The following is a 16,163-nucleotide window of genomic DNA, read 5'->3' as shown; positions in this document are numbered from 1 at the left end:
ACACTTTTCTTCCCTAGCTTTGGCTTTCCTGACAATACTCTCAATAAATGCAATATCCTGAGCAAACCAGATACAGAATAACACTGACAGCACGGGGTTCCCCTACCCCCTTTTTATTGGTTTTGGTTTCTTGCTGGGTTTTTGGTTTGTTTGTATTTAGTAACTACGACTTTAGGAGTCAAAAAACCCACTGGCAAGAAGGGCATTTCCTTCACAGCTTAAATAATGTGTGTGGGATCAACATGACCACAAAAATAATTCACCAGTTGCTGCACTAGAGCTTCCCTGACTCCACAGCAATTACATGATTTCGTGAGTCAAGCTGGCAGAAAAATTAATTAATGTTTTAGCTGCTCAAAAAGGCTTTAGCAGCACTGGTGATGCCAATTCCAATAATCACAAAGTTATCTTCCCTCTTAGAATAAACTCTTTGTCCGTGAGAACAAAATTCGCAGCCCTACTGTCAATTGGAACTCCCCAAAATCAAACTCACCGAGTACAATTATCAAGAAAGAGAAAGGGCAAAAAAAAGAAAATCAATCACACAGTGTCAACAATCCAGTCAGATACTTAAAATCCACGAAAACCCATCTCCATTTACCCCCACCCACCTATTTGTATTCTCATTTAAAGAGAAAGGCAGAGAAATCCCAAAGTTACAGCAAAGGTGCCTTTTAAAAACAGTTTTTAAGATACACTGCATGCTGCATAACTAAGTTATTTTCAGGTACCAGGTGCCAGTTCAGAATCTGAAGGGAAATTTTGCTATTTTGGTCAAACTTGCTAGTCCTAAAATTTTTAGTTCTTTTTTGCGACCACCTGATAGGTCAGTTAATATTAACTGGGAATACTTTCAAGTGCTTCCATACATGTGGATGTGAGTTTGGTCAGTTCAGCTCAGCTCAGACCAGGCATCTGTTTCTCAAGATTAAAAAAATAATTAAGTGCTTTATCTGAAATTCACTTAATTAGCACTTAATTAACACTTGGTTTTTTTTTCACACTTCTAAGGCACATTCTCAACTATTTTCCTGTGTAGTTGCCCCCTTAGTGAGAGATTTCCACCAAGGACAAAGCAGCTTGTGGTTGTAACAAATTAGCAGGTGAAAATGAACCTTAGGTTCTGAACATAAGGTTACCTTAAATCACCCTGCAAAGAAAGCAACGGTAGAAAACAAAGTTTCCAGGGTATATTCCTGGGGTCATTTTTGCATTTCATCTAATAGGAAAGACTGTTACAAAGAGTTCTGTTATTTAGAAAAGCAGCTGGGGAAGTTTCTGAACAACAATTTCTGTAACTCAGAAAAGGCAACGAAGAAAACCCGATCAGTCTCACTGACATTCTTATTTATTTACTTTGCTCCTGTGCATAAACCAGCAAGTACAACAGACACAAAATGCATCCATTTTTCACTCACCTGGGTCAACCAAAGCTTTATTGAATATCTCTTTAAGTTTTCTGCTCTTCACATTCCTGCCTTGGGCCAGGTTTCGGTACATCTCGTAGCCGATGATCATCACCCCCCCTTCGTCCTGCCAGTGCTGCAGCATGTAGCTCCTCTCCTGAGGCCTCTTCACAGTCGCCAGCTCACAGACCTTCCAAAGAGGGGAAAAAAACATGCTGGAATTCCTCTGGAAATACTGAAATACCGGTGTAAATCCTACTAGTTAAGACTTTATTAATGCGAGGAGATTTTTCACGTTCCTCAGCCCGTATTTTGAGTGGTGGAGCTTTCCCAATTACGCGTAAACGGTTCGGTTATTTCATTTTTAAGAAACTTGTACCTCTAGTCTTTCCTCGTCTTCTAAACCTTCTTGCCATTTTTCAAACTCATTCAGCCAGTTCAAGGCAGTGTTCAGCGGGCACACAACCAGAGCTGTCCGAAAATCCAGCTTGTCACACAGCAAGACAGTGTGAAGAAAACTTACTACCTGCAAGGGTTAAAAAACAGAACACTAAATAAACCACTGGGCATTAAACAGCGGGACACAAAGATATCTATTCAATTATGTAATTAACTGCCAACAACAGTCTTGTTTAAACGTGCCTTTTCTGTTTCAACTCGCTGCTTAAAATTTAAGACGTGTTTTTAATTAAATTTAAGGTGTATTTTGAGTTCATTACTCTGTGTTTCATGGCTGCACACATCCCTCACATCCTGAGCTACAGGCACTTTTGAATTGCTGAAGGATTTCGTAAGTAGGGACCCCTCCCTCTACATATCCCCCATCATCTTCATAAATTCAAAATTTCTATTAGGGCATTTTTAAGCTAAACTCATCCAAAATGTCAAATAAATTCACATTCAAGTTTCTCGAAACTGAATTTCAGTCTTAAAAAACAGTTTTTCACATTTTTTCAACATATTGGCAAATTTTCTCAAGAGAAAAAAAAAAGCTCTCAAGAAAACAAACAGTTCAGGGAAAAACACATGAATGAGGAAGACAGTAAAATTTAAACACAACCTGCTTAAGATCATTAAACTGTCTCAGGAACAGGTTCCTGAAGCCTGTCTCCTACCACTGTATTTTCTTGTTCTGAGCTGCAGGGGAGCTACACAGCACTTGGAAATGAATAATGACCTTTTCACATGAACATCAGTGATCATCTAATTTAATTCTCAATATTTTCAAAGCAGAGAGAAAGCATAATTGTGTATCAGAACCTTCTCAGCTGTATGCTGCAGACACAGTTCCTTGCACAAAGTATTCTCCTCCAGCGACTGCCCTGGAGTCACTGTGCATGAAACAGGAGGTTTTACTGTGTTCTCAAAGCCATCAAAACTGGCTTCTGCTGGATCAGCTTTTCAGAGGAAGTCACAGAGCAGAAAACAAGATGATTTTTGTCTCTTACCTGTAACGTTTTCCCCAGGCCCATACAGTGAGCAAGAATGCACCCAGAACCAGGAGACGTCTTGGTTTTTTTTACAGATTCACAACAGCAATCCCACATGAACTGAACACCTGAGGAAAATGATTGGAAGTTCTTACTAAACATTCATTTTACCCAAGTTCATCCTGTAAGAAACAGGTGTGCTCATTTACAGATCATGGTAAACTCTTAGAAAAGCAGTTGTTAGGATAATTACTGATGCTGTGCCCTTGGAAAGAAAAAAACAATTGTTTGTGGTTTTTTTTAATGTCTCTTTCCTTACCATCTACTTGGTGTGGCTTCAGTCTGGTAACTATACTCCTGTGAACCTGCACTAATGGTTCTTTGGTTTCTTCATCTTCATCTAAAACCAGCTTGGTTGTAATGGGACATTTCAGAGGTGAAGCATCTTCTATCTCTATCACCTATAAACAGAAACAGGGAATGGTTCTCACATGATTAACACCAAGCACTCGAGAGACAGTGGATTTAACAAACTGGGAGTCGTAATTTATTTGGGAAGGAGAAAACTTCAATTTCCCTATGAAGAGTGAACCAGTAGGGAACTGAAACAGCTTTCTAAAGCTCACAGGAGTCAAATAAAACTCACCAATGATAACCCGAAGGAAACTGCAAATAAAACTTGTGGCTTACAAGGCTGCTTGTAAGCAGTTTTCAAATTACTTATCAGATTAAATTCAGGTAGAAATATCTCTGTCTTAGACACCATAAGTTCCACCTCCCAGCATTTCATTTCCCCAAGAAAACAGGCCATACCTCTCTCAGTTTCTCTCTCTCCCGTTCTCTCTCTGCTATTCGTTTTCTTCTTTCTTCTTCTTCTTTAAGTGCATTCTGGGTTTCTGTTCTCAGCTTATCATCTTTAATAATTTTCCTTATTTTCTTCCTGCCTTTTCCAGGAGATTTTGAGTCATCATTGTCCTCATTCTCAGAATTACTCTGGTAGAAATGAAATGAAGTGCATACTAGCAAGGAAGTTATGGTACAGATCATAAAAACCTTCACTCTTAGACAAGCCCCCCAAAATTCTTATACACACAGGTGAAGTTTAGCTAATAAAGAAAAAGATACCTTTTGTAAAAGTGAGCCAGCATGACAAAAGAAGTACTCTGAGATACTAAAGACAAGCCCAGCTGTGCCAAGGCAGTACTGAAGGCACTGTTATCATTTACTAGTAGCTAATGATAATCAATAAAGAACTGTTTTCCTCTTATAGTGGTGGATCAGATCAGCTGTTACCTGCTCCACACAGGAAAAGAAACCCTTAATCTACTATTTGTCTCATTTACATTTAGATTCAAAAAAAAAAAAAAAAATCCATTTATTTAAACATCATGGATTTTTCCTCAAGACCTAGACAGGAAAAGTTAATGGTGCCATTTTACAAATTTTAGCCCGAATTAACAACGAAGAGTTGTAATTTTTTTCCTGTACTTTGTGCAAAGTTGTTTGAGATACCCAAGAGACAGGAACTCCTCTTCCCACTGATTCCTTCCAACCACCCCCTGGTACCTTATTGTCATTTTCACTGGACGAGTCCTCCTGAACCCTGATTCGCCTTCGTTTCTTCTTCTGTTTGTAGCTGCGCTGGTTTTCTTCTGCTTCGGCTTTCTTGGCAGATCTATTAAAAAAATGGCAGTGTTACTGATTACCAGTAATAATTGGTGCTAACTAGCAGAGGATGCACTCCTTTTGTGCAGTTTTAAATTCCCTCCTCCCTCCCCCTCACCTCACTGGACACACAGCAATGGTCTATCCCAGAAAACCCTTAGAATTGTTCAGCATTAGTTTTTTACTGCAAATCCACCATCCCTTACTTGACAGTGATGTATTCAGCACAGAAATGTTCATTTTTTTCATCTTTTTTTTTTTTTTTTTTTTTTTTGTACTGGCTCATCAAGCTGTTGTGTACTCCCTGCTGCAGCACCAATTCAAAATTCCCACGTTAATTAATTAGCAGATGCCGAATTACAAACAAGCCTCATCAAGGGTTTGAAGAACCAACCCAAAGCCTTTCGCTTTCCCCACGTCCCTGCCTAGACTGCACTGTTAAAAACCAAACCCCCCAGCTCAGGATGAGCAGGGTGTCATTTCTACCTTGTCCTTGGACGCTGGTCATCTTCAGACTCGCTGACCTCTTCGCTCACCGCGGACTCGTGGAACTCCGAGTCATTGGAATCATCGCTGCTCACTTGAAAAACAAAACGTGATTTCACATGGAGTGCATCCTCACTGCAGAGTCAGCAGCTCCTAACGCTGCAGCAAAGTGTTCAACACCAACAAGCACCGTCAAGGCTCATTTCACATGATATCAGACCCACTAAGCACAGGAACGAGAAGTAACAGGAATGTGAGGGGCACAGTGGAAAAGCTCAATATTGAAGCACTGGCTGGGTCCTGGTAGATGGTGCATTTTGCCAACAAGACTGGAGGTCTTTATGCGTGAATACATCTACATACAGTTTACAGGCAAAGGACAAAGTGTTACATCAGAAGGTAAAGATTGAGGACAGACCACAATGGGAACAGCAGAACTGCAGAAAACAGAAGATGATTCTTAGGTAAACAGAGGCTTTTGTTTCCAATGTTTTAGATGTCATTTCGTACTTCATGGAAACAACCCTTATTTACTGACAACTCCTGCAACTGCATTGCTGCATTTATGGCCTGATGTTTCTTCAGGTAATCCAAGTTCAAAACTCACTCAAAAGGCAATCCAAAATACACCTAAACTTGCACTATTAGGCAATACTTTCATAACTAGTTTTAGGGGCTATCACTGGCATTTAAAGAGTTAATTAAGACACCAGAATGCCATTTAGTACCTTTAATTTCAGTTTGACCTTGAACAGTGGGAAGCTTAACTCGGCTATGAATAACAAGGCTTAAAACCTGGGGTTTACACACTTGGGGAAATGTACGACTAATAACACAGGAATAAAAGGACAAGGTGAAATTCAGTGTATCGTTCTACTTAAAGGTACTGAACTTAAAAGGCTGACACTAAAGTACCCTGAGAACCAGCCTGGCTGCGTCTTATTTACAAGTCGCCACCACAATTTACAATCACCTCTCCTGAAAGAAACGTTGTCAGTGACTCCATAAGGGAGGAAAGGCACAAATATACAATCAGATAAAAATGAGAGTTTTCATGAAGGAAAATGCTAAACAAATCACAACTCTTATTCTGTGCACAAAAGCTGCCTGGCATCAGCGCAACACCGAGGACAGGGCACTTTTCCTGGCAGTGGGACACTGTCCACACCTGCCAGACTCTTTGCTCCTGCCTGTGCAACAATGCAAAGCAAAGCCCCGGGCCAGGCTCATCTCACAGTGCCATCTGGTGCTCAGCTCCAGCCTGCAACCCTGTGATTGCAGCACGTTCCTTACGCTCCAGGGCCCACCAAGAGTCCAAAGGGAAGTGTGGAAGTATAAAAAGGACAAGACTGGATCAGTCTGGACAGCCTGGGCTTGCCTCTGCTCTTTCAGATGAGTGTGCTCAGACTCCACAACATTCATCCAACCCAGAGGACAGAGGGAGTGGAAAGAGCTGCACTTGTATTCCACATTTCAAATAAAACGATTTATTATGAGCAAAGATAAGAAAATCCTAGATTTCATACACGAGGAAGTTCACACAGATTTTAAAGCCACAGTTTGAGATCTCCGTTCTGAAAAGCCTTGGACTTATTTTAGAGAAGCAAATACTTTTTATGACAAAAAAAGGTCTGGATTATGTACCTTTCCTTCTATTTCTACGCTTCCCCCCTTCTTTTTTCTCTTTTGGTTTCACCACCTTTTTGTCTTCACCAGATTCCCCCTCACTCATGGAGAGCTTGTGCCTCAGCAGTCTGTGCCTGTATCTGGGCTTCTTGGATGATTCTTCTTCCTCTGAATCCGACTCAGAATTACTTTCTTCCTTCTCAGACTTATTATCTTCCTTCTCATTCTCTCCTGTCAGATAGAAGAGTCAGTACCACATACACACCGGTCACCCTTTTTTTTCCTTGTCGAATTTTTCCTTGTTTGAACTGAAATCTGAATTAATTTAGGCTAAATTTTTTGTGGTTTTCCAGGGCATCACAAGCAACAACATACCAGTTTCCCCAAATATTAAACATTTTATAGTGCCTGTTCCAATGACTGTGTTATCCAAATCTCTCCTGGGCACTTGCAGGACTTATTGTTCTGTACAGATTACTCCTCACAAATCCCTAGGACTTCTAAATTGATTGCAAAAGTCAGACTAGTAGCAAAAAATAAATGTATGGAAGACTGAAAGATTTGATAATTCTCATAACCAGCACACTGGCCTCTCTTTGGCAACCACCCATCAACACCAATGACTTTTTTTTTCTGCTGAGAACTGAAGAAAATCAAACAATTATCATTTTCCCAAGTGACCTTGGAAATCACGACAGGTGCCACAGCACCACTTGTTCCCAGGTGCCTTTTGGTGCTTACCATCATCTCCCGTGTTCTCAGTCTGCTTTGCAGGTTTCTTCTTCCCTTCCTCCGGCTCTTCGTCTGAAGATGTATCCTCATCAGAGGAAAGATTGGCTTTGATTTCTTCTAAAAGCATTTTCTTGGCAATTCTTTGAAGTAAAACAGAAAACACTGTTTATTTCCATTGTTCAAGTATATCTATGAACGACAAGTGTAATCCTACACACCATTCAGAACTTCAAAAAAAAAGGGCTGAAAGCTGAACAAAAAAAAAAAACCAAAAAAAACATGATGAGAAGTCATTGTGGCCAGACAGGAGATATCAGCAAAAACCTCCTGTTAAATGTAACGTGTTCACTTTGCTTTTAGAAAGCAGATTTGTATAATGCTCCTTAAGAGAGAAGTCTCCTGCTTTACAGCAAGGCTGGAGATAAATATAAAATGTATTAGTTTTATTCACAGTCTATTTGGGTAAATAACTACAAGCACTTGCCTTACAGCAACTGTGGCCAAAACCCTTTTTGTGTATATACACATCTCCCCCGTCCAAAAGTTTGACCAACATCACAGGACCTGAATTTCACAGCAAAATTATGATTTCCTGCTCCACAAACTGTCCACTCAGCTTCCCATTGTTTCACTGCAGCACAAGAAAAAATCCAGCTAATGTACAAGTGACTATGGAAAAATTCTTTCTGAAATACTCTTGCAACATGATCTTGTCTGAATCTTAAGGCAGAATATAAAATGAGAGGTCAAAAGCACAGGGAAATGGTGGAGTTATCTGAGAACTTGTACTTGTAGGGGAAAAAAATAATCCTAAAAGAACAAAACCAGGTCTTCCTCATATCAATATCAGAAATACTATTAGCAGTTTTCACTCCAGGGTCATCCACTTTAAATTAAATACTTTTTTTTCTAGGCCAAACCTGGTCTGTGTCTTGCCTTTCAGCAGAATTAATGCACACTGGATGTACACAGATCAGAACAGGGAAGAGTTTATACCAGTCAAAACAACAGCTCAGAACCCATGGAACTGAACCACAACCTTCACTTGGAAACGGCAAAGGAACGGGGATCTCTGGAGCGAAGCTTCTTACACAACAGAAATGAAGTTGTTACTTTTATACACTTATATAAACTAGGTTTTTAACAATCAGTATTTCGTTTTCCAGCATGTAACGTTTCCCTAAAGTAAAAGAACCTTACAAAGAGAATTCTCCCAAGGTATCTCTCCTGGCACTCCAAGCAGTATTTTCTGGGGTTTGAGTGGTTCCAAAAAGATTCTCACACTAATGTATATTCAGCAATTATTAAAAGATGGAAGTAGAATAGTTTCGTAAACATTTAAGATTGTTCAGTGAGCCAGACAATCCACCAGCATCCAAAACACACCCTCCCCCTCTTTTGAGAGATGGCTTGTGATGAAAAAGCTGATCAAAACTTTACCCTCCAGAACCCTTGGTGAGCTTTAATTCCATATTTATCAACAGATCACAGTGGGAACTCAACAGCAACTTACTAAAGTCCATAGATAAGTACCATCCTCTTCCAAATGCTTTTTGCATTAGGTCCTTCCAGAGGATTTGGAAAAGGGACTTAGGGCTTGGTTAGTTTGGGTTGTTTCTTTTGTAAAACCCAGCAACAAAAATAAATGGCTCCTTACATAACAAATTCAGACTACATATCTTCCATCTCTTAATGGGCAGAACTTTTCCTTCACAATGAAATGGCTTAGAACATCACCCAAGTTTTGGAAAAGGAAAAAAAAGGAGAAACACTAAAAAGAACTAAAAAAAAAAAAAGAAAATTGAATCTTGAAAGTCCTGCCTAGTAAATACCGCCTCTGACTGGTCTCACTTGAATCAGCAAAGTTAACACAATTTACATGTGGCTGGCAATACTTACCTCTCCACAAACCACCTTTAAAAGCCTGGCTTTAGGTCTTAAGAAAACAAGACATACATTTTTATCTGTTCCTCAATAAAGTGGTTCTTAAAGGGGAAAAAGAAAACCCAAAGCAGATGTATCTAACACCTAAAAATACCGTGCACAAGATCTACTACCCATGAGCAGATGATGTTGTGATTTTCCCATTAATCAGCATAACCACCAACAGGACTGGGTAAACTTATTAGTTTCTAATCATATGCAATAATATTGATTAAGAAGTTATTTCTGCCATAGAAAATCAGTCCTATTTTTTATCTAGGATAAAGACTCAACCACTTGGAATCAAACTGAGATGGGGCTGTTTGTTAGTGAGAAAAGCCACATTCTCTTCCATGCATTTGGGTATGATGTCAGGCTAAAAATGTAACACATTATTAAGATGTTCAGAATTTAAAAGATGCTTGTTTTTAATAAACTACATATCTGATAGGAATTATAAGTGCAAGCAATATCAGACCCAACGAGGTTAAGCCTTGTAAATGTATCCGACAAATGACTGATGTAACAATTGGAAACTGGCTTTAAATTAAATTACAGTGCATGCTGACCAGGATAATACTTCGTATTTCCTTTTTTTAAGATAAAACCCACTTAGAGCAACCAGGTTTCTAAGCTAAGGAACTTCATATGCTAGTTTAATATTTTAATATTTGCATTAGCAGCAGCAAGAAAAACAAGCTATGGCAGTGTGAAACTCTCTCACTTTCTTCCAGAGAAACCCACACAAATCAAAAGGGACCATAATATTTACTTGGGTCAAGGACATCAAAGGATCTTGGCCAACCAGCTGTAACAGCTGAACACTACCAATAAATTCATTAAGAGGCACAGAGTCATATCACCTCCAGCACAGGACTTCATGTAGGAAAAACCAAAATACATTTAAAAAAAAAAAACCCTCCTGCATTTCATTTCTGATCTGCTGTGACCTCGAGCGTGTCATGTTACCCCACTCCATCTCACCTCAACTGTGAGGTTTGGATGAAGGGCACTTCCCCAGCAGGTATTTATGCAGTGCCTCAACCAAAACGCATCAAAACAGCTCAACAATAAAATGATATTATATATGCCCAGTTTTATATAAATTGGGGATATTTAAACACATCTCCCCTTTTGTCGGCCTGGAAGAACAACACCAACAAAACACCTTTCTAAGGCACGAATTGATCGCTACGTATTTTTAGGGCAAGCTGAGAGTTCCTCAGGGGTCGCTTCGTTACACTGCAGGGCCACCTGAAATCATCCCTGAGACACTGCAGCCACCCTGGAGCAGCAGGTGCGGCACTCGTGGTGTGGAGTTAAGTCCACGTGGTAATCTGCACCGCTCCTGCTCCTGAATTTTGGAGAGCCAAGACAATGGACTCGTTCAGTTAAACTCCTGGTGAGACGATGCTACCACTGTAAAAAGTATTTTTCTTTAGAAGCCATGATTTTTAATTTTAGTCCGTTATCAGGATGTATTATTACCAATCAGGTCCTATCAACTCACAGGCAGAGTTCATAAATGCCTGTGAATTACATGTAGAAATAAGGCTGCCCAAAACAAGCCCTTGGGCAGGGGAGGAGGTTTGGATGTGGCTAATGAAAGCCACCACCATTCCATCTACAGCACTACTGAATTAAATGGGCCTTCTGGGTATTACTAGAAAAAAAATTACATCTGGATGAAATGTCATACATGTCTAAAAAATGAGTGAGAACTGCCAAACACCTTGTTCTAAATGCTGGGCTGTCTTTGCTGGAAGAGGCTGATTTTCAAGCTGTCAGAGTTGTATTAAATTAAATGCTTGGACAAGAAAAATGTTTTACAAAAATTTATTGTAACCATCAAATACTTAAAAGGCATTCTGCATTAAATACACTAATTACTTCTTAATAAACAGAACTACTGCAAAAACATATCAAACATGTACCATTTAAAAGATCAGAAGGACCAATAATAGTTACACAACAGAAGATGAAAGCATACAGCACTATATGGCATAGTATGACCCACTTGGATATTGCATTTTGGCAAAAAATGATTTCAAGACTATTTAATATTCATGTCATGCACATCCCCAGGTATGCAAATAACAGAACATCTAAACTAGAGACTTTGCAAACAGGAGAGTTCCCACACTACAAACACCCAGCAGGTACTACATCCCCTCTTTGGCCTGGAAGAAAATAGGCAACTTCTCTGAATCAGTAGGTAAACTATTGAAACACTCGGTGTTGAGTAAACAGAAGAACAAGTTTTTAACTTCTTGAAATTTGTTCCATCTTTTTTTACATTTGATATCTCTGATTCTGGTGCCAAGTACAACACATGATGAATGTAAAATCAGACTGCAGTTACCAGTTAACATGTCTGAAGGTTGACAACACTGTTTATTGACAAAATACCTCCCCATCTCATAAATATATATTCAAAATATCCCCTGAAGGAAAACTTGACAAAGAGGCAGCTTAAAAACAAAGTACAGAAACTGATTTTTAAAGCCCAAATTTATAGTACTGAGTTGTCAGCAATTCTTTTCCCAATATAGCTCTTAAACTAATAATTAAGATCTGTCAAAAACATTTGTATACTGAACTTCTGACAAAAGTGTCTCGGTTTAGTTAGCAACCAGAAACTCACCAAAATAAAAAAAAAAAAGGGGGAAAATAATCAAAACAGGACTGAAATTAAAGTAGAGTTTAAAAAAAATCTTGATATTACCAAAGTTTAAATGTTCTGCTTATGACCCTGTGCCATCAAGTCCCTAAAAAGCATCTTTCTTTAAAAGTCGAATTACTGGATTAAAATTTAATGACTAAAACCAAGCAAGAACTAATTCAGCAGCAGCAGCAGCAGCATTTTGATACCAAACTGAGGTCCGTAAAGGATATAAAACAGTGTTTTTAAAATTTACTTTAGCCACATATCAAAACATACAACTCTGTGAAACAAAGATTCCATATTCTAAACTATTAAGGCTCAGAAGCAGAAAAAAGACTCCATCAGCAACTGTGCAAAGCTGGTCCCACACATGCTAATGTGGCCAAAAATGAAAATCAGTTTCTGAAATACTGTATAGAACTTTGCTGAAACAACCCTTCACTCTAACTATGATGACTTCTAAAAAGGAAACTGTGGCTCACAACTGAGCAACCACTTCATGTTGTGCGTTTACTCATCAGGAAACAAAGCTTTTACATTTCTAGCCAGGCTAATTTGGATAGCTACGATGATCCTGGGAAAAATATGACACGTCTCAACTAACTGTTATCTTACAGAGGTTCATTTTTATTGGATTTGAAACTGAAGCAATACATATAAAGCCATGATTCTGAAAATATCTACGTCAAGACTTAAAATATCCGTGTATAGTTAGTCTCTTTGATACCAGTGGAGCCTATGCACAGTGCTTGTAGAATCAGGGCCTTAATTGTCACATTAGTCACCTCAAGTGCTCTTTAGTGGATTAGAACTCAGTTGAATTAACAGCTGAAAATATCTAATACTGTTTTCCCCACATTTGTGTTTTCTCTTTATTGAGAAAAGGCATTTCAATTAAAAAAAAGCATAGTACGTAACAGCAATAACCAAATTAACTCTGAAAATATTGCAGCACTGCATATTGCACAGATGCAAACTGTCACCTTCTATTCCAAGAACTAGCTGAGATTCACATTGATCAGAAGCAGCTTTTTTTTTTTTTTTTTTTTTTAGTTTGTTTGGTTGTTTTTCACCTGCCTGCGAGAAAACAACTCGGCACAAAGCCCACGCTCGCAGCGGGGAGCACGGCCCGGCCAGTGCCGCAGAGCGTTTAGAACACACCCCAGGCCAAAGGGGTGTTAACTAAGGCTCCTAAAGACTTGCTTTGCATTTCTGGCCCTCGGCCTCTGTTTCCTGGCCCCGGGGTCACGCTTGCGGGGGGCCCGTGAGCGAGTCTGTAGCGGGCAGGCGGCCGTGGTTTTTACAACCCGCTTGCTCTTCCGTTGCGCCGCTTTGCGCCCACGCCTAGGGGGTGTTATAAGCGAGTTTAAGTCCTTAGGGGTGGTATCATACCTATTCTCAGGGTCGTCATCATCATCATCTTCCTCCTCCTCCATGGGAATAGTCCTTGATAGAGCCTCTCCCTCATCTCCTGAGGAACAACCAAAGGGAAAAGGCTTAACACGAGCGAACCCGGCAACGAACGATAACGCACGACAGCACAGCGAACGCTGGAGCACGTGAACTACATCTCCACCAACAATCCCCATGGAAAATAGCCTGGGTTTACCACTTTTCTATCAGTTCCCTATCTTGACATAAAAAAAAAAAGTAATTTTATGACTAAAGCAGCTCTTTTATCCACGTTATGCTTGCTGCTACACACAGCTTGCAGTTCTTGCCTCATTACACACTATGAATTGGGGTTTTTTTTTTACAGCAAAACCTAAATACTCCACCCAGGAGGCAGAAATTAAGATTCCCATGGAGTTATTTGCTCTATCAGAATCTCCACTACTGACTGTGGGTAAATTGAAAAGGCAGCACAAATACAAGCAGCACAATTGCTTGCCAAGCCTATGAGCTGCCCTGCTGCCAGGAGGAAGCACTGGAGAACACTAATCCTTACCCACTTCTGCTTGCAGAGTACGTGTGTGTGTGTGTGTAAAGAGTCATGTTTTGGGAATTCCACGTGCTATCCTGACTGTAAATATCCAAACTCAGCTGCACTACGTGGCACTGTCCCGTATGGAAAGGACACGAACCCCAACAGGCTGGGACATGGAACAAAGAACAGCACCGGATGGTACCTGCCTTAAAGCTCCTCTGTGTTCTCCTGGCTGGACAGAGAGGAATTCAAATTATTTCTAGCACACTCCCAGGCCTCTACCCTCGCTTTTCTCTTGTTCTTCTGACTTGCATATAAGTCAGACAAATCTGCTAGGTAATAAAATTGAGCTAAGGAAAAAAAACCCTCCCAGTCCTAACCAGCTGAGATCCCCTCATTTATTTTATAACCTGTACTGTTTATTTGCTACCTGTGTGGACTGGACTAAAACCAGGCTGGGAGAAGCTACTCCAAGTTGTTTTAAGGTACACCTGTCCTGGAAACAGCAATACCCAGGTGGCATCTGACAGGACAGTCAAAGAGGTGATCCCAGGATGTATCTCACTCGGGTAAAAGGATCCTGGTGATCAAACCAGACCCTAAGGCTCATTCAACAATCAATCTACGCAGCTTGTTCAGAAACAGCTTCAGAAAGTCACTTATTAAGCCAACACATATCTCCTCTTAAAATAATCTAACACAGGCAGGATTTCATAGAATCAAACACAGGTTGGAAAAGACCTCTAGACACAACTTACACCAACTCCCTCCTCAAAGCAAAGCTAACTCCCAAATAAGATCAGTTTTTCCAGGGCCTTGGGCAATCAAGTTTTGAGCATTTCCAAGGACAGGGATTCGAAAGTTGGACAAGGCAACCAGTGTCAAGCTTTGATCATGCTCAATGGATAAAATACTTTTGCTAGGATCTATATCAGTTTTCCTTGCTAAATGCTGTATCCACTGCTGAGAACTCTCAGAGTATCCTCATCTGTGAGTTTTAACAGCTATGACAGTCACAACACACAAAAAGCCAGTTCGTTATTATGTAAACTATCCCAGGAGTGGCATCACTGGGGAAAACATTGATAAGGCAGCACTCAGGGTAAGAGCCTAAAAGTCCCAGTGCTATATGCAGAGACACAACTAAACTTACTTCATCAGAAGGCCTTGAAAAATAAACATTACAAGGCCTTGCAAAACACAGAACAAGAAACTTCTCTTCCAACTGCAACTCGAGGGTAATGCAGAACACCACTAACCAAACTTTGCTTGGGCTCTAAACCTAAAGCAGCCTCTGCACCTGCAAGGATGAACAACTCTCTCCAGAAACTGAACTGCAGGAAAACTTCGGGAAGAAGTGGGTCACCATCAAGCTGGTAGGAAAAACAGGGAACATTATGTTCAATTTAAAACCTGACAGCTTCGGGGTTTTTTAGGGTTTTTTGTTTAAGGCTTTTTGTTTAAGACACTCCAAATAACAATCACTTCATTTTGTACTTAGTATCTGCCTACAAGTATTTTCTTGAAACGTCAAAATTCAGCTGTGTCCCTTCTGCTATCTTACCACAGATTCATGGAATCCCAGAATGGTTTGGGTTGGGAGGGACCTTTAAGCTCAGCTCCACCCCCTGCCACGGGCAGGGACACCTTCCACCAGCCCAGGTTGCTCCAAGCCCCATCTAACCTGGCCTTGGACACTTCCAGGGCTGGGGCAGCCACAGCTTCTCTGGGCAACCTGTGCCAGGGCCTGCCCACCCTCATACCAAAGAATTTCTTCCCAGTATCTAATCTAAACCTACTCTCAGTCTGAAGCCATTCCCCCTCGTATCTTCATAAACATATTGTAGTTTTATTCACTTCTGGTTTAGTTGCAGCTTTGCAAACAACTGTATCTGAGCCAACAGTTAAAGTCATGTACAGAAAGTTCTGTGAAACATAATTAGAAGAAAAACAAACAGTGAACAGTTTACCAGTCGTGGTAATTAAAACAGTAAATATTTTTCCTGGTGGGAAATTCATTTATTAAAAACATGTCTATGTCTGTGTGATGTGAAAACTGCCTCCTTCTTTAAAGTTCTTTAAAACTAAGTACTGAAACACAGCAGTTCTGAACTTTCTAAATTTCCTAAATCTTCAGGACATTGACAAAGTAATTCTGCCTTGGCAAGGAAAATAATTATTACTCTTCAACTTGCTATGAAAGCAAGAAGCAATGACAGCTTTCTGTAAGCCACACGAGCTCTCCTAAGGCTCCATGGCTCTTGAGAGGCACAGAAATCACCTCCTTGATTTTTAAACGTGTC

The 16,163-nt window shown here is 40.1% G+C and overlaps 1 protein-coding gene across 4 annotated transcripts in view; it reads right to left on the bottom strand.

Moving 5' to 3' along the window:
* Window positions 1-16,163, bottom strand: part of ATRX (ATRX chromatin remodeler) — a 66,301-nt gene that overhangs the window by 23,509 nt on the left and 26,629 nt on the right. For all 4 annotated transcript variants that reach the window (XM_027896632.1, XM_027896633.1, XM_027896634.1 and 1 more), the window contains 10 exons: window positions 13,326-13,404; window positions 7,355-7,485; window positions 6,632-6,844; window positions 4,988-5,081; window positions 4,403-4,511; window positions 3,650-3,829; window positions 3,156-3,297; window positions 2,855-2,964; window positions 1,786-1,932; window positions 1,419-1,596 (listed from right to left, as the gene is read on the bottom strand). In XM_027896632.1, coding sequence (XP_027752433.1) covers window positions 1,419-1,596; window positions 1,786-1,932; window positions 2,855-2,964; window positions 3,156-3,297; window positions 3,650-3,829; window positions 4,403-4,511; window positions 4,988-5,081; window positions 6,632-6,844; window positions 7,355-7,485; window positions 13,326-13,404 — 1,383 coding nt within the window. The remainder of the gene's footprint in view (window positions 1-1,418; window positions 1,597-1,785; window positions 1,933-2,854; window positions 2,965-3,155; window positions 3,298-3,649; window positions 3,830-4,402; window positions 4,512-4,987; window positions 5,082-6,631; window positions 6,845-7,354; window positions 7,486-13,325; window positions 13,405-16,163) is intronic.

Source organism: Empidonax traillii, unplaced genomic scaffold (genome assembly GCF_003031625.1).
Source record: "Empidonax traillii isolate 1590-97213 ecotype Southwest subspecies unplaced genomic scaffold, ASM303162v1 scaffold505:size591145, whole genome shotgun sequence".
NCBI classification, from domain to species: Eukaryota; Metazoa; Chordata; class Aves; order Passeriformes; family Tyrannidae; genus Empidonax; species Empidonax traillii.
Note: the sequence above shows the minus strand (reverse complement) of the source record. Positions and strands in the feature narration are given on the sequence as shown.